Source organism: Carcharodon carcharias, chromosome 13, assembly GCF_017639515.1.
Source record: "Carcharodon carcharias isolate sCarCar2 chromosome 13, sCarCar2.pri, whole genome shotgun sequence".
Taxonomy (NCBI): domain Eukaryota; kingdom Metazoa; phylum Chordata; class Chondrichthyes; order Lamniformes; family Lamnidae; genus Carcharodon; species Carcharodon carcharias.
In genome coordinates, this window is record NC_054479.1 from 32,961,679 (window position 1) to 32,989,653 (window position 27,975).

Below are 27,975 nucleotides of genomic sequence, written 5' to 3' on the forward strand. Positions count from 1 at the left end.
AGTGCTTTAATAAAGATGAGGAAAAAACAAAAGCATTGAAGTAAAAAGCAAAGTACATTCTCAGTAAAATGCACTTTGAAATCACAGGCATCAGCTGTTAATATCCTCTCTCAGTGACATACCAATGCTTTCAGGATCTGTCACCTCTCATTAATCAACAAGGTACATCAGTGTAACAATGGCAGCATCCAAATAATGCAGGACATTTACAGCTTATTACTATATAATAATCTTTACTATCGTACCATGCACACTGACATAAGATAGGAGGTCAGAGGAGTTATATTTTCTGCAAGTATCTCAACCACTTTACTGACTATAATAGAAACTGCCTTAAAGCTATGCAGCAGGAAAAATTCTGAAGATACACTGCTATAAAATTGTGTGTGTGTGAGGTGGGGGGAGGAATGAAGAGTGAATATCTTGCAGTCATGTCACATGAAGTGCATATAGTAGTGCGTGATCTTTTAGAATCGTTCATTTCAAGCCATTTGACGACAAATCAGACTGCTATCCCTCAGATGATAAAGGAAATGGCTTTCCAGAGATGCACAAATGGAATAGGACAGATGAAATTTCATTTAAAAACTCAATCTCCAGACACAACACTACTGGAAACTAAGAGGTTGACCCTCTTACTAAAACAATCCAAGTCAAACTGAACAAAAAATGAACTTCATCTGCTGTTACAGGTGATATGTATCTCAGTGAGATGTTAATAAGCACATCCAAGTATGTACAAATACAGTTAAATACAGCAAAGATAATGCTGAGTAACATTACAGCCTGTAACTATGCTAGATGATGCAATCAGCCACTCAAGTATAAATGGCTGACAGCTAAGAATGATTCAGTGAAACTGATTTATTTACAGTACTTTATCCCCCACATATTTGAAGCAGTAGCTAAAAGGGCAGCACACAAAGGAATGTCTTTTTTTTCCAGATTCACTTAGGTTGTATGCACCTACAAACCCCACCCTCCTCCAATCTGCTGGTGTAGGTAATGCAAAGTGACAAATAATAATAGATGTCTTCAGTTACCTGAAGGGATCAAAAATGTATATCCTTGTTTTAACTCAATCCGTTGGCATCCATCCACTCTGTCCCCAAGGAAAATATCGCCTTGCTTTCCTGACAGAACCCACTCTTCATAAATCTCCAGATTGTGTGACGTAGGGGGAACTAACCAGAAAACCTGAATGAGACAGACTGCTTATAAAACCGGTATTTCTTCAGAATGGTCACATTTTACACTGTTACAAATTTTAAAGACATCAGTGAAATTTTAAACTAAATACTCCAATAGTTGTTTAAGCCTCTAAAGATCGCAGGTAAAATAAGATTCAATTTTAAATTGTAATTTTTTTAAAAATGTGACATGCAGTAATGATCTTTCAATGGTCCACGTCATTAATTACTTAGAATATTACAAACCCTCAAACAAAGTACTAAATACTCCAGAGGGCTTGAAAATTATACATGCTAATTTTGATATGCTTTCCTGTGGCTCAAAACTCTGCATGAGAACTGAAAATATATATGCATATGATACTAGAGCTATCTTCAATTTATGCATAACTAAAAATAGAGATATATTGATATTAAAAGATATCGAAGATATAGATATCTTAATATATATAGAGTTATAATAATAGCCATTTACTTCATGTCCCATTACACAATTCCTTAAGCAACTCAAATGGTGATTTTTTTTTCCAAGATCAACCAGAGACAGCAGTAGGAGGTATGACTGGGTGATATATGCCATTTCTTCTGGTTGTGGGTTAACTGAACATTCAACTAACAAGTGATTCTTTGATAGAAGGGGATAGAGAGATAGGTCAGATCACCGCACAGTTCACCACTCCAATTTCTCCTGTTCTACTGCCACAACTTCCACATCGTTATATCATGACATTTCCAAAATAACAAAGCTTGTGAAGGCTCAATTGTACTGTACGCTTAGGAAGGAGGATGCAGATTTCCACTTGCTATTTTCCACAGTGAGGGCCAATCTCTGTTGCATTACCAAGGGAGGGACCAAACTTCACAATTAAGTGGGAGGGAGCAGAAGGGGTGAGTGAGAAGGAACAAAAACAATAACTTGGTAACTGTCAAGGATTTACTTTTATTAGATCTGTAATAGAAGTTGGGGGTTCATTCTTGACAGAGTGTCTGGTACAAGCGATTCCAAAAAAAGGAGGGGCAAGAAAACAGATTAAAAGAGGCTTTGGAAAGATTGCTTTGCTACATTTCAAAGAAACTTTAAATAAAAACAACCCGCCCAAAAAAACTGCTCTGAGACATGTTGAGCGTACAGAAGAGAATATGGCAGGCACTATATGTCATTACACTGCAGCTTCAAATAGCTTTGCAAGTGACATTAATTTGCCCGTGTCACAGTAATAAAAACTTGAATTTATATAGTGCCATTAACGTAGAAAAACACGTTTGAAAAAAAATAGGGGTAGGATTTCCACTTTTGTTAATTATAATGAAATCAAAAGGTTTGTATTAGGTTATGTCTTTTATTTCACTATAAATAGCAAACAATTAAAATTCTCCTCCAGAGTATTTTGATTAAGTTGCCATGTTGTATAGATAACCTAACTTGTAGGCTGCCTTAGGCCAGCTTGACTACAGAACTCTCACCATCGGAGAAACTGAACAGGTTATTGGTTTCTGGGTCTTTGACTTTGACCAACTCTTAAGAGTGCTATCAATGTTGGCTTGTAATTTACACCCCTGCCCTCCACCCAACTTGGAAAGGGCATCTTGTTTCCACCCATTCATCAGGAATATGACATGTGGACAGTTCTGATGCAAAGTACACAACTTTCCATTCCATGTGCGCCAACATACTCACACTTTGCAGCAATGAAACAGCCAAGTCCACGGGAAAACAATGAAAACCCAGCTCATGTAGCTAAACTGCTAAGCAGTGCAGTTCAACTTCCACTATCTACATGAGGGTAAAAATGGCACTCTCAACTAGTTCAAATTGTTTAACAAATTAATGCTGCAAGGTTATCATGGGAAATCATATTGTAAAGCATATAAAAAATTTGGCTGGTTGGTATATTTTCTGGGAGGGGAGATTACTACATTACTCCACTCCTGTTCTGGAGCCAGTAACTTTTGCTGGGTCGTGTTTTCACAAGCGTCTCCAATACCTCATCTAACTAACTATTCTTAATGCAAGTTGGCACCAGAAGACAACTTGCCACTCCAAACCACTGAGGATATCAAAGCCAAGCATATCCTACCCATACTCCATATCCAAACATCTCCCTTTCCAGCAGGAGTGTCTGGAGAGTGTCCCAATTTCTGTTCTAGAGCAATTAATTCAATGCAGTCAGGTGAAACATTTTGGCTTTTATTGGCCCAAAAATGTTCCTCTCATTTGTTAAACCATGTTTAAAATAATCTTTGCTTTAAAATATCACCCTGGTCAGCACAGTTGTGTACATAAACCCCTCACTTTTCAAGTTTATTAAATTGAAATTAACAGCTCAAATATCGCAAATAAACAACGGCTTACCTTCCCTCCTCGAAGAATGTGATACCAGACAGAAGTGCCACCAAAATCAATGTGAAAATCTGTGTAGCATCCTTTGACGCTCATTAAGCAGTACCTGCAGAGAAAGCATTTAACAATTAATCACTTCATGCTTTAGCAATCAGCAAGTTGTTGACCTACATGAGGATTCAATCATGACCAAGAACAGCAGCAAGTAATGTCCTCTAATGACATGATGGAGGTCAACAAGGACAGAACATTTCATGCAAGGTGTCTGCTTTGAACATGACTGTACTGCTCATTAAACCTAACATGTTTTAAGATAAGTAATTTTTATTTTTGGGTTTCAATCCAATTTTTTTTTTTGCCCTCCAAGGAAATCAGCAAATGATGTATGGTCCTCACTGCATCATTGAGAACCATACTGCAGCTGTGTTTCAAGACTAAAGTGAAATTGATCTGCTAGAAATTGCGTAAAAGATGGGAATTCCAAATGGGAATCAGTTATTAATTAAAAGTTCAAAGTACATTGAATTAAAGGGACAAACCAAAATTGTTCCAATGTTTAAGAAACGTTGGTTGATCCTTCATTTCCACAAAAGAAAATATCAATATTTTCTGTAATCTATCTCATAAATGCAGCATTCAAATTGAAAAACAAATTCTCAGTTTTAAGATGCCTGCATGTTAATGGAAAATGACTAAGTGCTCTCCTAATGACATATAAATTGGGAGGAGTAAATTTATTATAAAATTACTTCCATCTGTTAACGTAGAGCTTCTACTTGTACACATCTAAACTAGTTGTAGAATCCAGCGAGCAAATTTATGGCCCACAAGCATGTGAACTTTGTTACACATTTGTGTGTGTGGAAAATAATTTTCTGCAATTCAATTCTATTGCATATCAGTACAGCAGCTGCACCCAATTTCACAAGTGCACAGAAAAAGCCAATTATAGTGCCCTGGTTACAGTGTACCAAACAGCAGGGCAAAATACTTACAATGCAATCACATATCAGCATTCATCAATTATGCTTCCAATACATATAATCACAGGCCAACATCCACACATATAAATAAGTATTTCTAAAAAAAATAGAAAAATCTAATTGCACATCTGTAGGATGATCAAATAAATCTGCTGCAAAGATTTGCTGCCTTACGCTCACTGCATGATTCCCCAGTCCTGTTAGGTTCAGCAGCAGCCGTCAGCTGTAACTAATGGCTGAATCACACTGAACTGATGCTCCATGCACCTTAGAAATAATTCAGCTGTTAATGTGAACCCACCATTACTCCGGTTGCTGCTTTTTGTGGGTTATGTTGTGTCAGCGTTGCTGAACTCTTCTAAAGATCATTTATTGTCTCATCTTCTCTTCACTTATTGCCTTCATTTTAGAGATAAAATCTAAGCACTATGCAGGCAATGCACACTCTCCTCTGCTGATAGGCTGTAAAGGACTGTACCAGGTGGCAACAGCAGCAGTCTGCGGATCAGAGCTGCTTCTGGTAAGGAGAAGTCCGCTGCCTAGCAACAGGATCCAGGATTGAGGTTGACAGAAAGATATGCACTGATGTCATGAAGACAGCTCAGGCAATTTACAGGGTCTAATAGTCTTTGTTCCCCGTTGTTACTGTTACAGTTCTCCTGAATCAGCAATGGTAACTAGACCCTCCATGTTCCTTGTAGAGCAATTGCGAAAGAGACTTGGGTGCCCATCAAAACCACAACTTGTGTGGACCTGAATAACCTATTTCAGAAAACAGACTGGCTTACATAACCATGAACTGTTATTTCACAATTAAAGAGGAAGTCTCCCTGTAGTTAGCCACTACAGAACACTGGGTCAGGCTCTGTACGTAAGCTTGTAGGTAAGAGTGTTTTGGATCTTAATTTTAAATAGAAATAATACAGCTCATATCAGAAAATAAACAAAAAGGCGGTTATTTCTAGTGTACTTCTGAATGTAATCTTAGCATTACCATAGTAAAGTACACAAAAACTATTTCTAAAATAATCAGAATACTGAATTATGTTTACAGATTACTCTAATGTTGCAAAAGATTTAGAATTTAAAATCTGTGTGGATGTTAAGGAAATGCGAAAAAGAACTGAAAGAATTATCTAGCAAAAGGGTTATTATCATGACCATGTCCCACTAATGCAGTTATAAAACTAATTGGAAAAAGAATTATAGAGATGGTGGTAGGACAATATCTCAAAATGCATTAAAAAAATCGACCTCTCAATCCCTGAACCTATTTTTGTTACAGTTCATTTTTATAACACAACTGCCCATTTATGCACTGGCATCTACAACTACTGCTACTGTGCTGTCTGTCACCTCTTTAGTAAAGCTCAGGTGAAGGCAAATAATTTTAATGCTGAATTTCACCTTGCCAATCAGATCACTTTGTTTATTACACTAAATTTGCTCGGCTGAAACCCATTGCCGAGTTGCACTTTAATTGTGTTCATGGGTCTTTTCCATGGCCTAAAAGGCGAACTAAGGATTCTATCATTCACAAAGTGAACTGAAGCAATCAGTATTACCAAAAGTGCTTTTACGTTTCCAGCACACACTATCGGATAGGAGATCCATCACTGTCACTAACAGGCATAAGACTCTAATAATACGTTTCAGAAAAGGTAACTAGCACTTATATACTTCCTGTCACAATAAATACAAACATTTCCATAGAAAATCAATTAAAATGACTAATACACCCAATACCTTAAGGAATAAAACAGTGAACTGAAGTCAATTAGGCTTTTTGTCAGATCCAGGTGTCAGTTGAAGAGCTATGGGCACAGTAGGGGAACATATTAACTCTGTAGTAAGACTGGAAAGACAGTAGGGATTCCATCACATTTATTTAATGAGGGTTATCTGCCAGTTTCTCATGCAACCTCCCTGGGTATGCAAAATAAGGTCTATGATATTATCTTAAGAATACTTAGCTCATTCATATCAAGTTTTTTTCGTCCACTATCGTAACAAAAACATCCACACATTTATTTTAGATGGGTGTGTGTTGAGCTAGTTAACCTCTATCAGTATGTCAGTTGGGGAGCCACAACAGATCTTCATGAACTGGGTTCGAGATCAGATAACAGAGAAAACGTAATCAGCTGATGTTCCTGTTTGACGTCCAGCAAACCCCTGGTAAATGCACATGTGTGGTTATTGCATGAGGACAAGACTGGGTCTCACTGTGAGGCACATCTCACAATCAAACAGCTTGCCATCCCTCACTGTCCAGGCTTGCACATGAAAAATGGCTGCTTGGGTTTGAGAAGAGAGAAAATTGGAACAGAAACAAAATTTCAAGAAGTATACATAACGTATATATATATATATATATATATATATATATGTATATTAATTTACATTAAAATGGTACATCCGCCCATCCAGTTAACTGTCAGGCAAAATAATGTTAAAATCCCACGTGCTTCTAAGTCTGAGCATATTCTAACTTGCAAAGCTCCTTGAACAATGCCACATTAAATTCTGATAGGCCTATGGCTCTGTTTACTAAGCAATTAGACCCTGTTGTGTCTCATCCCCTCTGCTGGTGCCTCCCATCATTTCCCCCACTCAACTTGTGCTCTCTGTGCCACTCAGCATCAAACTGCAACGGTGATGCTTTGAAAAATCAGCCAGCTGCTAGTCCACAAAAATCAATACCAGGCAAGGTTTACTGATCAATATTTATTTTTTTAAAAACTATTTGTGTATATCAGCAACCCATTCAAACAGTCCCCAATAATGCAACTCCACCTTAGGACCAAAAGAAAATATTAGCCATTGCATAAAACTCTCCTGCTTAGACAATATACCATCCAACATGCTACGAGAATCACCACATGAAATCTACTATTTAAATTTTAAAGTTCTGAATTGCATGAGCCTCAGTCAGTCATGCTCCGGACATCACATTTTCTTACATACAAATTTGTGGCACACGTGGAACTTGATTGGTTTATACCTTGACATACATAAAGCAGCAATAAATTACACTATAGCTAAGGTCATACTAATCAGCAAGTAGAGATCAAAACTACCAAGTTCAAAAACTTATTGTTACGATCCAGTTAGAGACCAGTAACTTATTTGTTTAAAGTAGACTAAGTTTGAAATCCCAGTTACCCACTAAGAGAATAAAGCCACAAAATTCCATGGTTTTAAACAAACAAAATAAACTTTGCTATACAATGTCAGAAAAGGAAAACAAGCTACAATATCCATCCTATATTCTAAACATTCAGAATTAACATGACGTAAATATGAATTAACAGGCAAACTGTGGTTAAACACACCACACTCTGCACATTAAATGGCAGATGCAGCCAAGACACATCGCACGGATTTCTCAGCAACCCACCCAGATGTCAGTGGCCACAGAGTCAAGAAACTCAAAAACTCTGTCTCCTTTATGAGGGATTTCAACTCTTCGAAGATTTAGCTTCTGAAGTCCCTCAAAAGATGCTCTGACTTGGACTGCCTCAACTACTGTTCACCTTCCAATAGTTCAATATCTCCTCCTGAGATTGCGTTCCATGAGATTTATGAAGCTGCATTCCTGTCTCTAATTACCTGCACACTTCCAACTCTTTGGCAAACCGCTTGCTTCTCTAAGCTGGTACTGCCCTGGGACTCCTCTGAACTCCCAGCTGCACCAAGCTATAAATGACTCCCCGAGCTTTTCTGACCCTTAACTGCCTGGAGTCTGCTTAAAGCAGCACCTTTTCGATCTGAAGCCTCTTCCCCTGCTACAGAACACTCAGAAAAATTGAAACCAAAGTATCTTCTTAGGCTTCACCCATCTCCATTCAGGGTTCACTGAATGTTTTTAAATTAAATTAGTTCTAACTCACAAAACATCTCTCTGGACTGCATTTCTTTGCAAGCAGTGTAGATATCATGTCTCCAGTTCTCCAGTTAAGCAAGCCCACATGCTCTATCTCTTATAATCTAACTTAATTAAACAAACATGGGTAACCTTCTGAACTGCCATTTTTTTTTTTAGGTGTCTCACAATCTCTAAAGCCCAGCATTTTAGTTACCTTACCTTCACAACAACAATCTTCCCAGAACTGAACATTACCTCTCAAATATTAAGATGAACCATGGATTAAGATTGTCATAATGCTTTCAAAATGGGCAGTCAGCAACAATTAAAAATAAAACTAGACAAAGCAATTCAATCATTCAAAATATTTTCAAAAATCCTTCATTGCTGACCCAAAAATGTTACACTTGCCTATCCAATAGCAATGCCTATAACAGTATTTTCCACTGGAGACAGATATCCATGTCATGCAAATTCCTAGATGAATCGCTTTGTTGAATAGATCGGAGTTAGTAAACTACTGCTCCCTGCATACAACTCTGTCAAAAACTTCTAGGAACGCCTATGACCAACACTAAGACTAGCTACCCACAAGGCTTTCCAATACATTGTTTGCAAGACCTGTTCCCTTCTTGTGGAAGATAACTGAGCGGGAAAAAAAAATACAAAAGCATTTTTTGTAAAAATCAGAATTTTTTTAATATTAAACATCAGAAAATAAAAACTGAACTATTCAGCTGGTTTTAAGGTACATTTGAAAACAAAAAAGGTCCACATGTAAGTTGATGTTCTTCAGCAACCATCAAGAGGCAAGTACAGCTGAGTAAACTAAGAGATGCGGAACAATTTGAAGCAGGTCTTTATATTTTGCAATATATTTAATGCATCATATTATACAAATGTGTGTCACATTTGCACACATTTGGTTGAAATTTCTTGTTGATAAAGTAGAGATAAATCACAACTGGAAAGACAGTGAACATTTCATAAAGCAAATAATTTTATTATAAAAAGGTAAAGGTGTCAGAAGAAGTTGATAATTAATAAAAAGGACAAACCAATCAAACAGCTCAATTTTTCTAAACATCCTTTTGGTCACCATCTTGAGCTCCCATTAAATTGAGAAACTTACTACTGGAAATAACATTTATTTCTGTAACGTTGTAAATGAGTAAATTTTACAAAAAAATGATTAAACTTACTTGTATGGTACAAATTTGCAATTAAAATACAATTCAACAATTCTATAGAAACAAAGAAAATAGGAGTAGTCATTTGGCCCTTCGAGCCCTCTCCGCCATTCAATACGATCATGGTTGATCCTCTGTCTCAACGCCACACTCTCGCTCTCTCCCCAGACCCCTTGACGCCTTTAAGAGTCCAGAAATATATTTATTTCCTTCTTAAATATACTCAGTGACTTGGCGTCCACAGCCCTCTGTGGTAGAGAATTCCACAGGTTCACCACCCTCTGAATGAAGAAGAAATTTCTCATCTCAGTCCTAAATAGCTTACCCTGTATCCTGAGACAGTGACCCTTTGTTCTAGACCCCTCCCTCCACCCCCACAGCCAGAGGGGACATCATCCCTGCATCCACTGTGTCCAGCCCTGTCAGAATTTTATACATTTCAATGAGGTCCCTTCTCATTCTTCTAAACTCCAGTGAATACAGGCCTAGTCGGCTCACTTTCTCCTCATATGACAATCCTGCCATCTCAGGAATCAGTCTGGTGAACATTGGAGGCCTGAGTCTCTGAGATGCCAAGGGCTGAGCCAGTACCAGCTAAACAGACCCAAAGAGGCAACAGGTTAAGATTTGCCACATATATATCAGTGTCTACACAACTTCAACGTCTTTTTTATATATGGCAAGACTGTCCATTATCAGACAATACCAGGTCTTGCTTTTTGTAAAAGCATTCAAGCAAGATAAGGCATGTTTGTTGTGAGAAAAACAACAGCCCAGAATTTGTTGAAATATAGCGACGAGGGTCACAGTGCTCAGTGCTATTTATGTGTAAATTGACCATTGTCTTCAGGCAAGTGCAGGTAAACGCAAACATCGGAAAGTTGCTGACCAGGATGCATCGATCAGCCATAAGCTGTTATGAAAACGACATCTTGTCATCTGGCTCCCCATTCGAATATACCGAACAATGTAAATTTCCTGTACATGTTGTAAACACAGACTAAACTCGTCCCAGCAAGTTAAGAATTGCCCACTTCAGTTTAAGAAGTCTTTTTAAACAGCGTGATAAGTCTTAATTACTGCTGTATTTCCTGGATCTTTTGTTATTATTCGTTCATGGGATGTGAGCATTGCTGGCAAAGCCAACAGTTATTGCCCGTCCCCAATTGCTCTTGAGATGTTGGTGGTTAGCTGCCTTCTTGAACCACTGAAGACTGTGGTATAGATTGGGGGTTCCAGGGTTTTAGCACATTGACGGTGAGGGAATAGCTAGATATTTTCATGTCAGGATGGTGTGTGATTTGGAGCAGGATCTTGCAAGTGGTGGTGTTCCCACACACCTGCTAACCTGTTCTTCTTGGTCATGGATTTGGAAGGTGCATTCGAAAAAGCCCTGGCAAGTTTCTGCAGTGCATCAAGTACACAGTGTACAATGCAGCCAAGTGAACCAGTGGCAAAGGAAGTCAACGATCACGGTAGCGGATGGGGCACCAATCAAATTGACTGCTTTGTCCCTGGATGGTGTTGAGCTTCTTCAGTGTTTTTGATGCTGCACTCAGCCAGGCAAGGGAATAGTATTCTCTCACATGAGCCTTGTAGGGGTGAGTAACTTAAAAAAGGAACTTAAAAGAGTAAGGGTTGATTTGATCAAAATTTAAGATCTTAAAGGTAACCTACAAGACAGAGAGGTTGTGAGCGTGGGGAAGAGACAGCGAGCGTGGGAGTGGAGGGGGGGGGGGGAAGAGAAAGGGAGCAAGCGTGGGGGTGGAGGGTGAAAGAGAGAGGGATCGAGCGAGGGGGTGCAGGGGGAAAGAGAAGGAGCAAGCACGGTGGGGAGGGGGCAGAGAGGGGGACAGAGCGCGGGGGGAGAGGGAAGAGAGAGGCCGCGAGTGAGGGAGGGGGTGCGAGTGAGGGAGGGGATGCGAACAACTACTTCTGTTGATTGGGGAATCTAGGACCACAGGTCTTAAGCTAAAAATTAGAATCAAGCTTATCAGGATTGAAATTAGGAAACATTTCCATATGCTACAGGTGGTAAAAGTTTAGAAGTCTCTTCTGCAAACCACAGTTAACGAGGTTAATTATTAACTTTAGATCTGAGATTGATAGATTTCTGCTAGCCAAAGGTATTTAAGGATATGGGGCAAATGTGAGATCCAAGCAATGCAGCACGTCCTAGGGCCTAGCATCAAGGGCAGTTCAGTTGGCTGCAAGGAGGCCACGCCCCCTTTTTTACGGCACTAGGGCTGTGCCTTGGAGTCGAGGAGGGTGATTTGTTGGGCCTTGGGGCTCAGGTCAGTTCGGCTGTAAGCTGGGTCGGGCAGGACCCTTAAGGAGGTGGGGGGGAGAAGAGGGAAATCCCATGAGGTGGTGTGGCTTCATGGGGGTGGGGAGTCCCTCTGGAGGCTAGTTGGGTGGGCAGTCGGGGAGCCTGTGGGGAGGATCTGTACAATAATTACCCAGAAGTTAGAAGTGGTTCTAATACTTCTAACCTTTTTCTTGGTAATTACTGATGTAACACAGTTGGGATCATCTGAATCTTGCAATTTAAATCGCATTTTCGGATGGTTCCCAGTGCAGATCAATTGTCCAATGAAGTTTGCTCTTCCCAGGCAATTGCCATGCAAACCTTACCTGGGAACACTGGGGGTGGGGGGGGGTGGGGAATGGGATGTTCCCCAGCACATCTTTGGGGTACCCCCCACCCACCGTTACACTGTCCTGGAGCTCGGAAGTTACAGCAATGGTCCAAAAGAAAATAACTTCCATGACAAATGGGAGTACTGTGTATATAACTCACATTGATGATTGGTTTAGACATCTCTTCTAATTAACTCCATTATGCAGACTTGACAATAGGTTCTGGAACAGAACTCCTTAATAAGAATCAATCTGGCCCATTTCCACACAGCACACCATTAATCTAATGTAAAAATCTCATAAATGGATCCTTCAGCAAATCCTAAAAATGAAATACACCACATTTCAGCCATATGGCATTATTAAGGATGTAAAAATTTATAGATTCTGAATGTTTGCTTTCAACATAAAAAAAAATTCACTTACTTCTGAACTTTGGGGTATTTCATTTCTGCAATTGCATTTGTGGAATCCATTTGCTTCTCTTTTAAATGCCGTGGCCACATGTTGTCCACCCAGTCTACCAAGTCCACCTGCAACAAACATTGAGTGTCTGTAGAAATCAGTAAATAAAAAAATCAGGTAATGTCAGCTCCAGAAGCCATTACCTTTTGCTGAAAATTATATCTTTGTGTTTCAGTGATCTTTAATTTACAAGCGATTTGAATATGGATGGCTACCATATTCACACAAAAATGACAGTCAAATTCAACTAGAAAGCTAAGCAATGATAATAAAATGACCCATCAAAGAGAGCTCATCTAGAAAATCTTTCAGATGTTAGTCCAAGTTTGACAAGAATAGAATGCATATGCACACATTGGCCAATACTGAACAACTTCATTTTGGTAGGATAGCAGCTTTATTCAGTGCTGTTTTAATGCAACAATGATCCTGGAGAGTAAATATTGCCCAAGTCATAAATACGTTCTAGGCATTTGTGGTCTGTTATGTTGAAAATTCATTAGCTATGTCCATTTCCATCAGCTCTAAGAAGCTTTCAAAATTAAAAAACCTTGGTGTTACACAAAACACTTCACTTTCAGAAAATTCTGAAAAACACTTAAGAAAAAACAACATCAATGTGAGAAAGCAGATAATAATTACAACCAAGCCTGATGCTGCCAGCAGCCATTGTTCACACATGCAAACATTTCAGCAGGGTTAACTGGATATTGAACAGAAATAGGCACCATAGCTGATTTTCCCCTTCAAAAAGAAACAATACATAGGGCAATTGCAGCACCTTACAACGATTGGATCATCTCATTCTTGCACAGACCTAACCTGGTATTTTATGTCTACTTGTTACCAATTCACTGATCACATGCAGGCCTATGCAGTTTTAAAATGTCAAGTTTAGATAATGATAAGTGCCTCCAAAACAATTAAATGCATCCTCTAAGAATAGAAACCTCAAAGTTGGGAACAGCTTAATCCTGATTTTATCATTTACTCTAGTTTTCTGCATTAAGTTTAAAGACAGTAGTATCCTGACTTGGGCAAATATTGCCATTCCTTCATTATTACTGGGTCAGAATCCAGGAATTCCCTATTTAACATTATTGCGGCACCATCATTGCTACAAGGACTATGGTGGTTCAAGAAAAAGGCCCAAAACCACCGATGGAAGAGTTCAGCTAAAATTATCCTCTTGAAGGCTTTCGAAAAAAGATTTAGAAACAAAATTTTTGAGTGCAAAATTGGACTTGATAGCTACAGCTGTCACTTGGAGACCAAAATGGTGTCCGCTGCACACACACTTCTGCCATGACTCACACCGATGCTAAGGTACGCGGAGAACATTTGCTAAAATAGTGAGAGTGGGCAGATCATAATGTTGATTCGATACATGCACTGCCATTTTGGAATTCCAAGTTCCAGGCTTTACCCTTGCTTTTATTGTTCAGTGTTTTCTATAATTATTTCAAATCGAAAAAAAATCTATAGGAAGTGGTGGGGTGGGTGCTGCAGGACTTTCATTGACTTCAAGTTTTCTGTACAAACCAGTTGCTCCCAGGTGCAAACTGACACCTTGGAATAGAGCATGGTTGGGAGAATGAGCAAAGGCCACAAAGAGCAGACAAGTTGCTAAATGGTAAAGAGTGGGGGGAGGAGAATGAGGAATCCTGAATTATAGAGATTGTTGTTAGATGACTGATGGGATTTTGGTGAATTGAGGTTAATGGTGCAGTTGGTTAAGGTATTTGAATATGCATTCACCGACCTTAACTAAAAATACTAGGTCATTGAGCTTCTTATGGCACTACATCCAGGTCCTCATGGCTAGACTGCATGGCCTTTTGACAGTGTATTTGGAGGACCTCCTGTTCCCCTGTGGATCCAAGGCATCTCTCCTCCTTTCCATCTCCTCCACCAAGACCTCCAATGCAATGTCAACAAACCTTCCCAGCTTGTGTCATTCTTCACTGTTACCAGGTCAGATTCACTTCCTGCCCAAATCCTAGCTCCTGCTCCAGCCACAATGTACCTCTTATTTAAGTGGTGATTTTTTAAGTTACAAGTTTGGACGTGCTGAATGTGCGTAGTTAATGAATATCATGTCTGCACTCAGCAATCATTGTGGACATCAGACAGCAGAACAGACAAAGGTGTCATGATGCCAGCATTGCAATCAACAGACTTTGTTCAATCATGCATCATGATTCCCGCATTCGTTTTCAGGGACTATTTAATTCAGATCTACCTACCTTTTCAAAAACAAACAATTCGATAGCATGAGTGACCTGCATGGGCAAAACATACTGAATTTTGTTTTTCGTTCCATTGTAAATATAGTCAATTAAACATACAAAATGGGCTTGATTTTTAAACCCAATTGTTGCATAGGTTCAATGTTGCATTCTGGCGATTAAGTGTGGTGGCGGGTGGGAAAGTAGACATGATTCCCCCAGATGGCAGGTCGAAAGAGCCCGCGTAATCTTCCACTTTTCAGCTCATTAATTAAGCATCAGTGAGGAGCTCGGTGAATCTCATGGTGGGGTGGGTAGAGATTCATCCCGCCAATTACCTCATAGGATCAAAGATCCTGGTACAATATTTTAACGGCACCCACACAGACATTTACTCACTGCAGCCCAGGTGTTCTGTCGGACAGGTAATCCATGGCGCCTATAAGGTCAAAACAGTCCGCACTACAGTTCTGTGAGGCCTCCCTGGGGATTCCCCTCAAGGCCATTTACAAAAGGGATGAGTTTCCTTGGGATGGGAGCAAGAGGTCCTCCCACTTCGTCGCTGGGGGGCGGGGGTGGTGGTGGTGTCAGCACCCATAGGAAAAAAAGGACTGGTCTGTAGTGCCGAAAGAGAATGAATGATCTGTTCCACTCCGCTAGGGTAAGTGAAACTTCTACTCACTCTAAATTCTTATTCATCAGGTAGTCTGAGGGTTACAGCCAGCAGAGATATCATACGACCAGCAGATGGGACATCAGTACTGAATATCTGCCACCCACTTTAAGGTCACCATCCTGCATAAGATCCTGCGCAAATGGCGTCTTGATTGCTTACTCAGGAGGGCTCAGCAGACACAATGGGCATGCATGCTTCTGAACTGGTCTTTCATCCATAGTGCTCACTGTCAATCCATCTGTATTTATGCAGGACAAGATTTCCCACAACAAAACAGAGGCAAGACTGGAGGGGTGACCCAAGAGTTGAGGACACTTGCCCCCTACAAGAAACAGGCCACAGAGCTGGCCAGAAGGGATAAGAATCATTCATGCACAGAAGGCAAGATTGGCCTCCCCCAACAAGCCAGTGAGTGTGCATCTAATACACAATTAGCCACATGCGGACAATGACCGTGAGTGATGTGTAATGTAGGGGCCTGCCTAGTCAATCATTAATTTTCTCTTTTCTCTATTCCGGTACCAGCAAGAAAAGGCAAAGCACGTCCTCCAGCAAATACCTCAACCCCCAGACCACCTCAGGTGAGGAGACAGACAAACTGTCTGATGAAGACCTGTCACTGTGTTCACCTGCACCTTCCACCAGCGCAGATACACGCACCTCAGTGGAACCTGGTTCTAAGTAGGCTCGGGTTCACAATCTGGTGATCACCAACAGGTCAGGCTGAGGAGGGTGCACCTGCCCCAAAGCAGGAGACCCTTAGCAGGCTGGGGCCCTCAAGGCCTCGGGCCACTAGAGGGTGATCGCCAAAGTCATCTCAAACATCAGGGCATACCAGTCAGAGGGCTGCCTCCACCTCTGCCCCCGATGTTGGTGTTACACCTAGGCATAGCAGTAGAGTTAGAAAAATTAAAAAGTTTTGAATGCACAATGGTGCATGGGTGTTCAATTATATTTTTCACTTTTGTAAGTATATTTCACATTTATCCATCTCCAAGTCTCAGGTATTCAATGGCTGATAGATGCGATGCAAGGTCCTGTTGAGGGCCAAAAAATGTACACCCCCCTCAATGGACTCCCATCTGGATTCTCAGTTGCATTAAATCTCTCACAATCTCACCACTGAGTAGCCTTTATTTCCACATCTGTAACATCAAAGGCACATCATATGTGGCAATGACTGGACAATACACCTGTGACCATTAAATCTCAGGCAGACATTATTTGGCCTTAGCAGAATTCCTCATCAAGCTTAGTGATTGCCCTGATGCGGTCACTGTTGCTTGTGAATGGCACATGAACTTGTTGCAACAAATGTTAGAATCATTTCTATAAAGTGTACTTTGCAATGGTGTTTTATTTTAATGACTGAGTTTTTGGGAAAAGTAGTATTCATCGTTGAGCACCATAGGCTTTAATGCCTCCCTGCAGCTTGTTATCATCTCTGCATTTAAGGTTGTTCCATTCTTGGTTCCCACTTTCCCATGCATGATGCTGAACTATGGAAGTTGGTTTGACTCAGTGACATTACAAGTGTCTGCAAGAGGGATATCATTGTGTGATGTCAGAGTTGTGTGCTCATCCTGACGAAGTCATCTGGTTACCTGTGAGGATCTTGCTTTTCTCCTGAATGGCTGCCTAGTGGTGCTTTACATGATCCTGCTGTAAATGCACAGTACGCAACTCGATATGGAATTCATTACATGACTGTACACTCATTGACTTGGGATATATAGAAAGGATGAGCCTGTGAGAGCTGGACAATGTCAAGGACTGTCATGCTCTGAAAGTGATGTTTTTGTGCATTTCCAGAATCCTCAGCAGGGTCTCTTCAGGGAAGTTATCATTGGGTGCTGTCTAGTATTGACTGAGCCACAATTCTCCCTAATGCCAAGGTATTCCTGGACATAAACTTTGCAGGCTTTCGATGAATGCAGGATCCTGAGTATTTCGAAATAATTAAACCATGGTCCCGGTGAGCCACTCTCTGTGAGGACAATGTGAACAAAACTCCCAGCTTTGGATGCACGATGTAGGGTAACAGGTCACTGTGCCCTGATGTCCAAAAGCATATTGGGGCTCAGCCGCAAAATGATGCCTTTGCATTATTCAACCATGAGAGATGGCACTGTCCGAATGCTGCTCCCTCTTGAGATGATCAAGTGCCAACCAAATGTTCTTCCTGTTAGCACCACCTTGCTAAGCTGCTGTCATACCAACATGAATGCATCCATGTGTGCAATGGCGTTTTATCCGCTTGAAAGCTACTTTGCCCACAGACTTGTCAATGCCATGGTTGAAAGGACTGCAATGTGTAACTATGTATAGTTGCTTAATAGAGTGGTAATCACATTGCATCGTGGCAACATGTTCCCAAGACTACTATGCCTTCCAAGGATAACTCCATCGTTAGAGAAGATGACATGCTGCTTCCATGATCACTGACCGACTGATGACCTTACCTGATGTGTTAACACTGAGAATGAAGGTCTAGTTGTTTCCCCTGCAACGAAACCTGAAGAGATCTTCGATTGTGAAAACTTGTCTTCACCTTATTCCTCTTGGAACCTTGTAGCTATGAGGCGGTCATGAGTAGTCTGCTGCGTCGTGCCTGTGCAATAGCATCCTCACGTGGCTCATCCAAATCATCATCCTCTTCAGAGTCATCCCCTTCCAAGTCCTCCTTGTCCAAGGAGATGCCTAGCTCCTCATATGTCTCCCTCTGGCAACACATTCCCACCTTGTAACGCAGGGTTACCAAAGCGCAGCAAACAATAATGATGCAGGACACTCTCTGTGGTGCATATTGCAGAGCCCCGTCTGACCCGTGTAAACATCAGAAAAGCATCTTTAAGTGGCCAATAGTTTGCTCTATTAAGGACCTTGTGGCAGAATGTGCAGCATTGTATTGCTCCTCAGATGCACTCTGTGGCTGACAAACAGGCATTGTTAGCCAAGTATTCTACAGGTACCCCTCATCACCGAGGAGCCAACCAGCGTCGAGGTCCCTCAAATATCTGTGGCATCTGCAAGTGACTCAAAATGTAAGAGTCATGTGAGCTCCCTAGGAACCTAGCAAAAACATGCTGAATCTGCTTTCTGGTGGTCACAAATGAGCTGTGGTTCACAGAGTGAAATCCTTATCTACTAATTAATGTATCATCAGGCTGCTGCCACGGAGCTCTCAAGGCCACATGTGTGCAATGAATGACGCCCAAAACTTGTGGGAAACCTGATAAGAGTAGTGAATCCAGCAGCTCTGGCAGCCTGGATTGCTTCATCCATCCAGAACTGCACGTAATAGTGAGCTTTATTGAAAAGGGCAACTGTCACCTCCCTTATGCATTTGCGTGCCATTGATTATTAGATTCAGCAAAGGTCCCTGTAGAACCCTGGAAGGAGCCGCTGGCAAAAAAAGTTCAGTTCAGTGGTAACCTTCAAAGTAACCAGTATGGGTCCAAGTCCTTTCTCCTTGAGGAACTCGCTCCACATGTAGCAAATGGGAGCTACCACATCCCTAGACAAGCAAAAGCACCTGCGGCACTATCTCTTGCTCATCTCCATGTATGAGCTCCGTCATTTGTAGACCATTGGTCCTGCCAAATGTCTTCGTGGACTTGGCCACTCCTCTGCAGCATCCTAGGACTTCCTGGGATCCCCCTGGCTCTTGATCCTCACAGCAATGGACTTCTCGAGGCTGCACCAATTGGCGCCGGACCCTCCTTCTCCTCATTCTAATCAGAGCTATCAACAAGGTTGTGTTGCCTACAGCCTGCATTCTCCACTCCTCCTTGTATCTGTGAACAGATACAATTAAGCAATCAATGGTAGTTCTCCTTGAGTGGTCCCCTTCCAAATTCAAGACAGGAATCCAGTCTCTAGCCCTTAACTCACCCTCAGTCTGTACATGAAACCCCCAGGCCACCCCTTGCAGGATATCATATCATCCTGGAGGATGAGAGGTATGTCAGGAAGGTATAATAATTCTCAATGTTATTGCAATCTATTGTAAAATAGAGTAATAGTGTGTGTGTGTGTGTGTGTGTGTGTGTGTGTGTGTGTGTGTGTGTGTGTGAGAGAGAGAGTGTGAGAGAGAGAGAGACTTAATTGGATTAAAAGGCAGCTGGTCTGAAGGCTTTGATGTAAACATGGAGGAAGTTTAGAATGTAAGGTGTAAAAGGACAGTTGCATTTTTAAATAAACCAGGCTGGATTGTTTTCAAAGGAGGGGTGAAATGTGTCACCTAGCAAGGTGAAGTGTGTCATCTAACCAGGTGAAGTTTAGAAACAGTATGCTAATTTTTTCCAAAGATTACAGGTAAAGCTTAGTGCCATGAGAGATTTTTATTATCAGGAAAGTAAAGTCCAAAGGGGTAGTGAAACAATGGGTATTTGCATTCAAAGAGGTAATTATGCATAAAGGAGTGAAGGCTGTGTGTAAAGGAAGGCAGTCTAAAATTCAACAAGTGTGACATAACTTCAGTTTGGTACATACAGGTTGAAGACAAGAGAACTCACTTTGAATTCGATTGTTCAGGGCATCGTTTACTTTGCCTGGGTCTTTTTGAAATGTGTGTCTGAGTGTTGCCTTAATGAAAGTTAACTGGGAGTCAGATTAGGGGATTTACAAGTTATCAAAGTAGTAATTTGTAGATTAATGTATGTATTTAAAGTCATTTCTTCTATTAATAAATGTCTAGTCTAGTTTTGTAAAAACCTATAAGACTTGCTGGCCTTATTACTACTGAATTCAAGGCACACATCTCGAAATTTATACAAATTGCAAAACAAGCTGTGGCAGTTGTTTCAAGTTTCCTTTGGGATTTGAACAACTCAATATTTACCATCAGCTGTGCCATAACAGGTAACTGAGCATCCCCCTCAGATGTGACTGCGCATTCACAATGAAGATATTAATTAGGCTCAAAAGACCCAAGTCCTATAATCCTCAGTCAGGCTTCTATTAGTTGTGTTTAGTGGCCTTGAAAATAACCATCCATACCCAATCTTTGCAGTTACATCATGACTGCAAGCATGGTGACTTAAATGCCATGACCAATACACTGGGAACATTAAAGTTTCTAGGGTCCATGTTGCTTCTGCGCAGCAGCCGTGGCTCTTGATTGTTTGACCCTACATCCAATCTCATATGCCTCTGCAAGGGTAATTTGCCAATTAAGATGCAATGCACCGTAGCACTTCGGGCTTAATGGATTCCCGCCTGAATATGCACCATTAGTAAAAGAGTCAAGCTCGTTCATTGTGCATTAGACCCTCAAGTCCAGCACTCAGCTGAGCCCTGCTCACCATGGTTTGAATAGGAAATTTTTTAGGATGCCCCTTCAAATCGGCCCAAAATTGTTTTGCTCAATTGGCCCAAAATTGTTTTGCTGAACTCCTCCTACGGGCCGAGATCCCAACCCAATTGATTTTTTTCTCACGTTCTTCAAACTGCATCTTTCTTCGCTGAATGTAGAAATGGTGCTGTTGACTTTTGTGAGTGAGACTAGCTTCCAATCTCCCCCTATCACCCACTAATTTCCTTCCATTCACTGTCTCCTAATTCTCATTCCTCCTGTCACTATCCAGCCTCCCCCAGTTACCCTTGACCCTATCATTGTTCATGTGGATATTCTGGTTCTCTGTCCTGAATCCTTCAATGTTCCCATGCCATTTGTCGACCTGACCCCTTCCCTTCAAGTCTACATGCACCCTTACTTTTCTGGACCCCCCAGCCTTGAGACCATCCAATACCCACCCCACCCAATGACTTTTCAGCTACCGACATACAGAATCCAGATGCCTCCCCTGAATATTACTGTGCCCTCTGCCTCACATTACCATGACTCGAACCCCCAGGACCAAATTCCTTAGGTGACGGAACACAACTGCACAACACACTGAACGACTGTCATTGTACAGAGAGGCCATCCCCCGCCGAAGATCGGGACCAAGACATGCGTGCCATACATAGCCCTCTAACTAGGCCCAGACAGCCCCAGGAAAGTCTCTTCAATGTTTTCCCAACAGCGTGGCCTCATTCCCAGGACAGTGTCTGACTCTTCCACAGACAGTCTGAAACTCTTTCCCCGGACAGTCTTTCACTCTGTTCCTTGACCACCCCCCAGTACTGTCTCTGTCTCCCCAATCCCCTCATATATTCGCTCCCTGCCTCCCAGTCCTGTCTCCACCTCCCCCCTGATGTCCCCTCGGTACAACGCCCCTCCCCTCTCTTGTCCCTCCGCCTCGCCCCGGCCAGTCCTGTCTCTACCCTACACCAGTCCTGCCTCCATCTCACACCTCCCCTCTGGTGATCCACCCATGCACGCCCCCACCCCCCCCCCGCCAATCCTGCCTTTGTCTCACCCCTCTCCGCTGGTCTTGCCTCCTGTGTCCAGCCTTGGAGCAGACTCTATTACAGATACTTGATATCTTGCAGCCGCGGTCTTAAAGGAAGGTGAAAGCAGCGTCTACTGACTTCAGAGTTGTGGATGAACTGAAGCTCGCCAGGTGCATGCCTCTCATTCACAGTCATAAAACAGACTGTTCTAATTATCCGCTGGTGGGGCACCTAATTTGAAGGGGGAGTGTAATTCCAGCGAGTTGGCCTTTTAATGAGAACTCATGAGCTGCAAATGAAATTCCAGACATCGAGCAGCGAGAAACTCAACCCGCCTTTAACCTACTATCAAAGTCAGGAGAACAAAGTTCCAAACTAATTTTCCACCAGTGGGAAACTGACTTTTCCAATCACACCTAATTTACTGCCTTTGCCCACCACGATTCCCGCCTCTTGCGGGAGAGGAAAATTCCACCCATTGGAAAAGTTTTATAAAATTTTGCTTTTACAGGTCAACTCTACTTCCAGAAGAAGCCCAGTAAGGCAAGTAATTTTTATGCTCCTCCTGGCCCCACAAGGAAACTTTAGGCCTCTCCCTGTGAAGTAGCCAAGAGATTTTCAATATTAGAATCAACATAATATTGAACACTGAGATAACTTAGAACTAAATAACAGAAAGAACTTGTGCTTTTTTGGTTCTTTCCCAGCCTCAAGGTATCCCAAAACACTTTACAGTCTATGAAGTACCTTTCAAGTGTAGTCATTATTACAATTGTGGAATCAAAGTTGAAGATAACAAATGGCAGTAAGCAGCACACAGCCATCTATTTGGCCCGTGTTAAGGCCCTTTATCATGTACTGCAAATCATTTGTTCAAGCTCAGCAATTCAGATCAGCAGCCAGAAACACATCAAAGCAAAAAAGCTAGATCACAGAACTAGAAATTTAGCAGTATCAATGGGTGCTTATTAGAACTTGAGACATAACATGAAAACCAGCACTTCACCATTCATGGTGAAAAGCTACCTGCCAAAGCTGAGTTTGTCAAGTCTAACAAAGGAAGATTCCAAGAAATAATTTTCCTGGGAGTATTTAAGTGGATATCAGGTTTATAACTGTGATGAAACCAGACTGTTTGGGAATGCCTACTGCAGGGTGCACAGGCTGGAGCAAAAAGAGAACAGCGCTGAAAGGTTTAGACAGCTAGGACAGAATAATGCTGTAGGCTTCTGCAAAAGCCTGTAGGTAGCACAAATTGTCATTGACTTATGTTGGCAAGGCTCAAAACCCACAGTTTCACAAATGTCAGTTACATCATTACTTGCTTGGTACTGTGCTCAAGAATGGTTGGGTGAATGTGCTGCTGATCCGACAATAGTTCTTTTGGGCACATGTGCCCTAGTGTTACTTGTAAGAGAATCAGATGCCTGAAAAGACGAGAAGTTTAAATGAACTTTCCTCTGCCAAATGTGATCCCTATTGGCAGGGAACTGGTCACAATATTGCAGCAAAGTGTTCTTGGAAAAGGTGATCAAGGATAATATCACTGAAAATGTCAACAAATCTACAAAATCCTCACCAATGGAAGATAATGTTTAACAAGGAGCAAAATGTATGAGACAGAAACTCCTGGAAACCCTGTTGCTAAAGTCACTCAAAAGCTGGAAACCACCTTAATTATCTAGTGCATGGGAGAATCATGTTAGTCTTGCTACTTAACTTACTTAATGTTATTTTCGAGCAAGTTGGAATCAGGGCCTTTGATTCATGGCTCAATATTAGCACTTGAAGATGCTGGGTTGCAATCACTGGATGATGATTTAATCATTCAAGAAGCTCTTAGAGCACTCCCCTGATGGTTACTGGGTAAAGACACTGCACACTGAAATAACAAAACACTTGGGACTAGAATGCTGCGGATGCTATGCCCAGTCTCTGCTAAGGTTGCTGATCACAGAATGAATAGTTGCTTTGGCGCTACTATTGACCTCAGTGCCCCTGGGCTGGGGAGGGAAACCAAAAGAAAAGAAACAGCTAGGGTTTCAACATGTTAACACTTCACAGCAGACAGTTCATCTCTCAGTTCACGTATGAAAAATGCACACTTGGGTCAGAAACTGCTGGGCTGCCAGTACCAATAGAACTGGAGCCCATCACTTATGAAGAAAGGGTCAAATAAAAAAAGGCAGAAGTCCTTGGAAACAATGACAAAAGAAGAAAGTATGAAACCAAAAGGTTTGTCAACCAGCTTGTCCCAATTCATAGTGAGAAAACACAAACATCTGAAATTACAGAAGCAAAAAAATTACTTTGAATGTACAGTTCAATCTCTGTCAAGTCAGTTGAAGTGAACTTCCATGCTGCAAATGTTCACCTTTTTCATCCTTATATGGATGGACTTATTTTAAATTAGCAATAGTACCCATTTCTCTGCAATGTTCACATACCTGTCTCAAACAGAGTATCTGTATCAACATGTACCTTTTTAATCCCCCACCCCTCAAACATCCTAATTATTTCATCCCAATTATTGGATACGAATAATTAATTTTGGTTGTTCCTGGATGTTTTACATTGATTAGTTTGATTGATCACTGAATCAAAAGATTGAAACTAAGCAAATGACTAATCCTGTGATATTATATAGCAATTTTTAGATTTCAATTTTTCACTTACCTATACTGCATTCAGCTCCACATTTCAGATGAAAAAAATTCCTTTACTCATAAAATCTGGATCGTACATAAATGCAAACACTGAATACGGCATTACTTCAGGATTTGCAGCAACTACATCTTGAAGTGAAATGTGGAGCTCATTTTGGAACATTTATAAATTCGCATCAATCACAGAACCACAGATTTGTAATAGCTTTGCGACATATCATGAAACAACTTTAGCCGCAAGGATGATTTCAATTGAAATTATTTTCATTTCAGTGCAATAGAAGGATAAGAAAATGTGGATATTTCAGAAATAGTTGAGCATAAGTAATGGAATTCTGATAAAATTACAGACCGATTTCTTCAACCCGATTTCTTTCAACAAAATTGCATATATTCACATGCAAGACTAGATGCCTTTCTCACCATTTGAGGCTAAAAGTACAGGTAGGCAGGTTATACATAGATCATACCCTTCCCTCAGAAGTTTCTCCTGGCTGGCTTCTTCCCTTCTACTGAATCAATGTCACCAAAGATAGAAGATCCAACTGTGTCATACCAGTATGTTCTCATCAGTTATAGCTTTCAGCTGCTGCGCCAGTACTGTGATATTTATCTGACAGCTTGCCCCCTCAACGCTTGACTTCAATCCAAGCTCCCACTGTTGATTTAAAATTGAAGACATCCTTGCAGGATAGACAAAGAGAGGAACTTTAAAATCAGCACCAGGAGCCAGAAATGAAGACATTAAATAAATATCTATGTGCTGAAAGGAACTAAGTGCTAAGTGAAGAAACAGTGGATAGGAATTCATTGATTGAAATGAGAAAGATGACAGAAAATGTATTCCTGGGTGCAAACAACATTCAGGTGAGAATTTTGCTGGATACAAGTTTTGTAATGCTGATCCTCATTCTTCACAAGTCAAGGAATTTTTTTTTTATTAAAAACTGGAATTTTGGGAGGGTCATCAGGTGTTTCCCCATTTCCTTCCATAAGGATTTTGAGTTCAAAGTATCTTCTCCTAGGTAGGCTGCAACTAAGACAAAATTGGCCTACCCCTTATAATGCGGGGGGGGGGGGGGGCGCATGTGGGTTGCAGGGTGGGATGAAGACCAACTTCAGGTGCTGACCGGTTAACATCAATCCTGTATTCAGAGCTAGCGTGCCCGTCTCTACTCACTGATGCTTCTGAGAGTAGGGGCCAAACCGATCCCTTCTGACTTACTGAGCCAGTGGTCACTCCACAGCGAGGGGAGAGCCCAGCTGGATGTCAATCCAGCACTGAGAGCAAATTCTAATCTCCACTCTCCAGGGCTGTGTGATAGAACCCATCATCTTCTGGCTTGGAGGCTGGAATGCTACTATTAAGCCAAAGGTTCAGTCCTTATAATAGTGTCCTACAAAACCTTGCAAACTCTTGTCTTGTGTGCGCCCACTGTCCGTGGAAGTTCCAGCCATTCAGTACATGGTAAAACTCTCTCCTTAAAAGTTCCTGCACCTCTTCTTTCCCTAAATCTTAAAAACCTTCTCCAAATCTTTCTTTTCGACCAAGCTTTATGCCATTCTGAATTGTTCCCTCACAGCTGCCTTCAATCCCTTATAAATTCTTACAATCGCTTATAAATTCTTATTCATTTTTTTCTTCACCTTCCATAAAGCACCTTGGAATGTTCTTAAATTATTGTTACCCAACAGCATTAATTACAAAGACCAAGAGCTAACCTTGATATCCTGGGCAATAGTTTGACAGGAAAACTGTCTCAGGACACAGCTTTGCTTAGAGATTCAGCATGAACAGTACTGTTGTTTCTAACCGAATTAAGCAGGTTAACATAGCCTCAAATTATTAAAGATATAGCTGTGTATTCACAAGAAGTTGCTAGAATATCACTCCCCTTCCATTTGCTTTGCTACCAAAGCAATTTTCGTTAAAATATCACCAAACAAAAGATCTTCTCTTCACATTGCATTTTTCACAGGTGTTAAGAGCAGTTGCTGAATATTTAACATGTTCCAAATATATGGTATGGAGGTTTGAAATTAAATTCTTAAACTTTTTATTGCCTGAATCAGCCTGAATCATAATTAAAACCTAAGATGTTTTCTGTTACAGATCAGTATTTTCTCAAAAGAGCCAAATGAAGAAATATAACAGCATTGCATTTTTTGAGAATATCTCTGCTAATCACAATATTCTACATATGAATTGGTACTAATTCATTTCTAAAGCTTCCACAGTAAATCACGCTGGTAAAATCTACTGACAGTGCAATATTGGATTTTTTTTTTAAATCCCAAACACACACATTATTGAAACACAGTTCCCCAATGCACTGAAATAAATTTGAGCCTCAAGATTTCTCTCAGTGAAAACTGGTGTGTGTCCATTTTCTTCATAACTAGCATAGTTGTGCAGACAACATCATAGAAACATGTGGCTTTGAATTGTGATTACTGAGAACGCAATTTTGTTAATGATAGTTATAAAAAACATGCATTATCCGATTTTCCACTTTATGACAAATTTCATCCCTTTTACAAAAGATTCAAACAAGGAGCGTCCGTAATTTTTTGTATTTGCATGGACAGCTTTGGTGAACACCAAGGTACCTTATTGATCACAAGTAAAACTTGAATATCAATATTTTCATTAATTTGCACTTATCCCAAAATTCTTCTCATTCTGAGTTAGGATTTGTCCATTAACTAAGAATGGTCTTTTCTTAATCTCCAATTCCATGAAGTGTAAACTGGACAAACTAGCAAGCAGGAAGTAAGCCCAAGTAAAATGAAGTTGTCAGGAGTTTGAGCGCCAGATTGCCTGGACTTGTGGGCCACAAGGAGTTTAGACATCACTGGTCTACCACCAACTTGAAATATATCAGAATAAATGTATTCAACTAGACTAAAGCTTTCACTGGGTCAATAAACTTCTGGGTGTGACAGAGACACACAGACCAGGAATATCAGTGGCTTGCTCCCTAATTTGTGCAGAGCAAGCAGATCTCAACTCAACAGCAATGAGAGCATTACAACTGAGTTCAGTGTCCCTGTACTGGGGAAGCAAACAAATTCAACAAGATTTTCTCTATCAATCACATGACTATGATGACTATAGCAAAGGACATGTCTGTCGATATCAATGAGCACAGGATGGGTCTGACAGCAATAGCAATGAGAAAAATAGCCCGACAATCCTCAGAGATCACACAAAGAAATGGCCACTTTTGAAATGGGGTAACTACAGACTGCATACAACTGGGCCTTATACAAATTATACCTTTGAATGGGGGAGATAAGGAAGGAAAAATGTGAATGTCATGTAAATCATTCGGATGAAAACATGGACCCACTGTAAGGCAGTGCAGTGGAACAGTGCATGACCATTA

The 27,975-nt window shown here is 40.9% G+C and overlaps 1 protein-coding gene across 22 annotated transcripts in view; it reads right to left on the reverse strand.

Moving 5' to 3' along the window:
• Nucleotides 1–27,975, reverse strand: part of LOC121285500 (lysine-specific demethylase 2B-like) — a 248,035-nt gene that overhangs the window by 133,025 nt on the left and 87,035 nt on the right. For 20 of the 22 annotated variants that reach the window (XM_041202006.1, XM_041201998.1, XM_041201999.1 and 17 more), the window contains 3 exons: nucleotides 12,639–12,745; nucleotides 3,544–3,637; nucleotides 1,044–1,197 (listed from right to left, as the gene is read on the reverse strand). In XM_041202006.1, coding sequence (XP_041057940.1) covers nucleotides 1,044–1,197; nucleotides 3,544–3,637; nucleotides 12,639–12,745 — 355 coding nt within the window. Of the gene's footprint in view, nucleotides 1–1,043; nucleotides 1,198–3,543; nucleotides 3,638–12,638; nucleotides 12,766–25,142; nucleotides 25,270–27,975 lie in introns of all 22 variants that reach the window. The other 2 variants (XM_041202017.1, XM_041202018.1) reach the window with 2 other exon arrangements.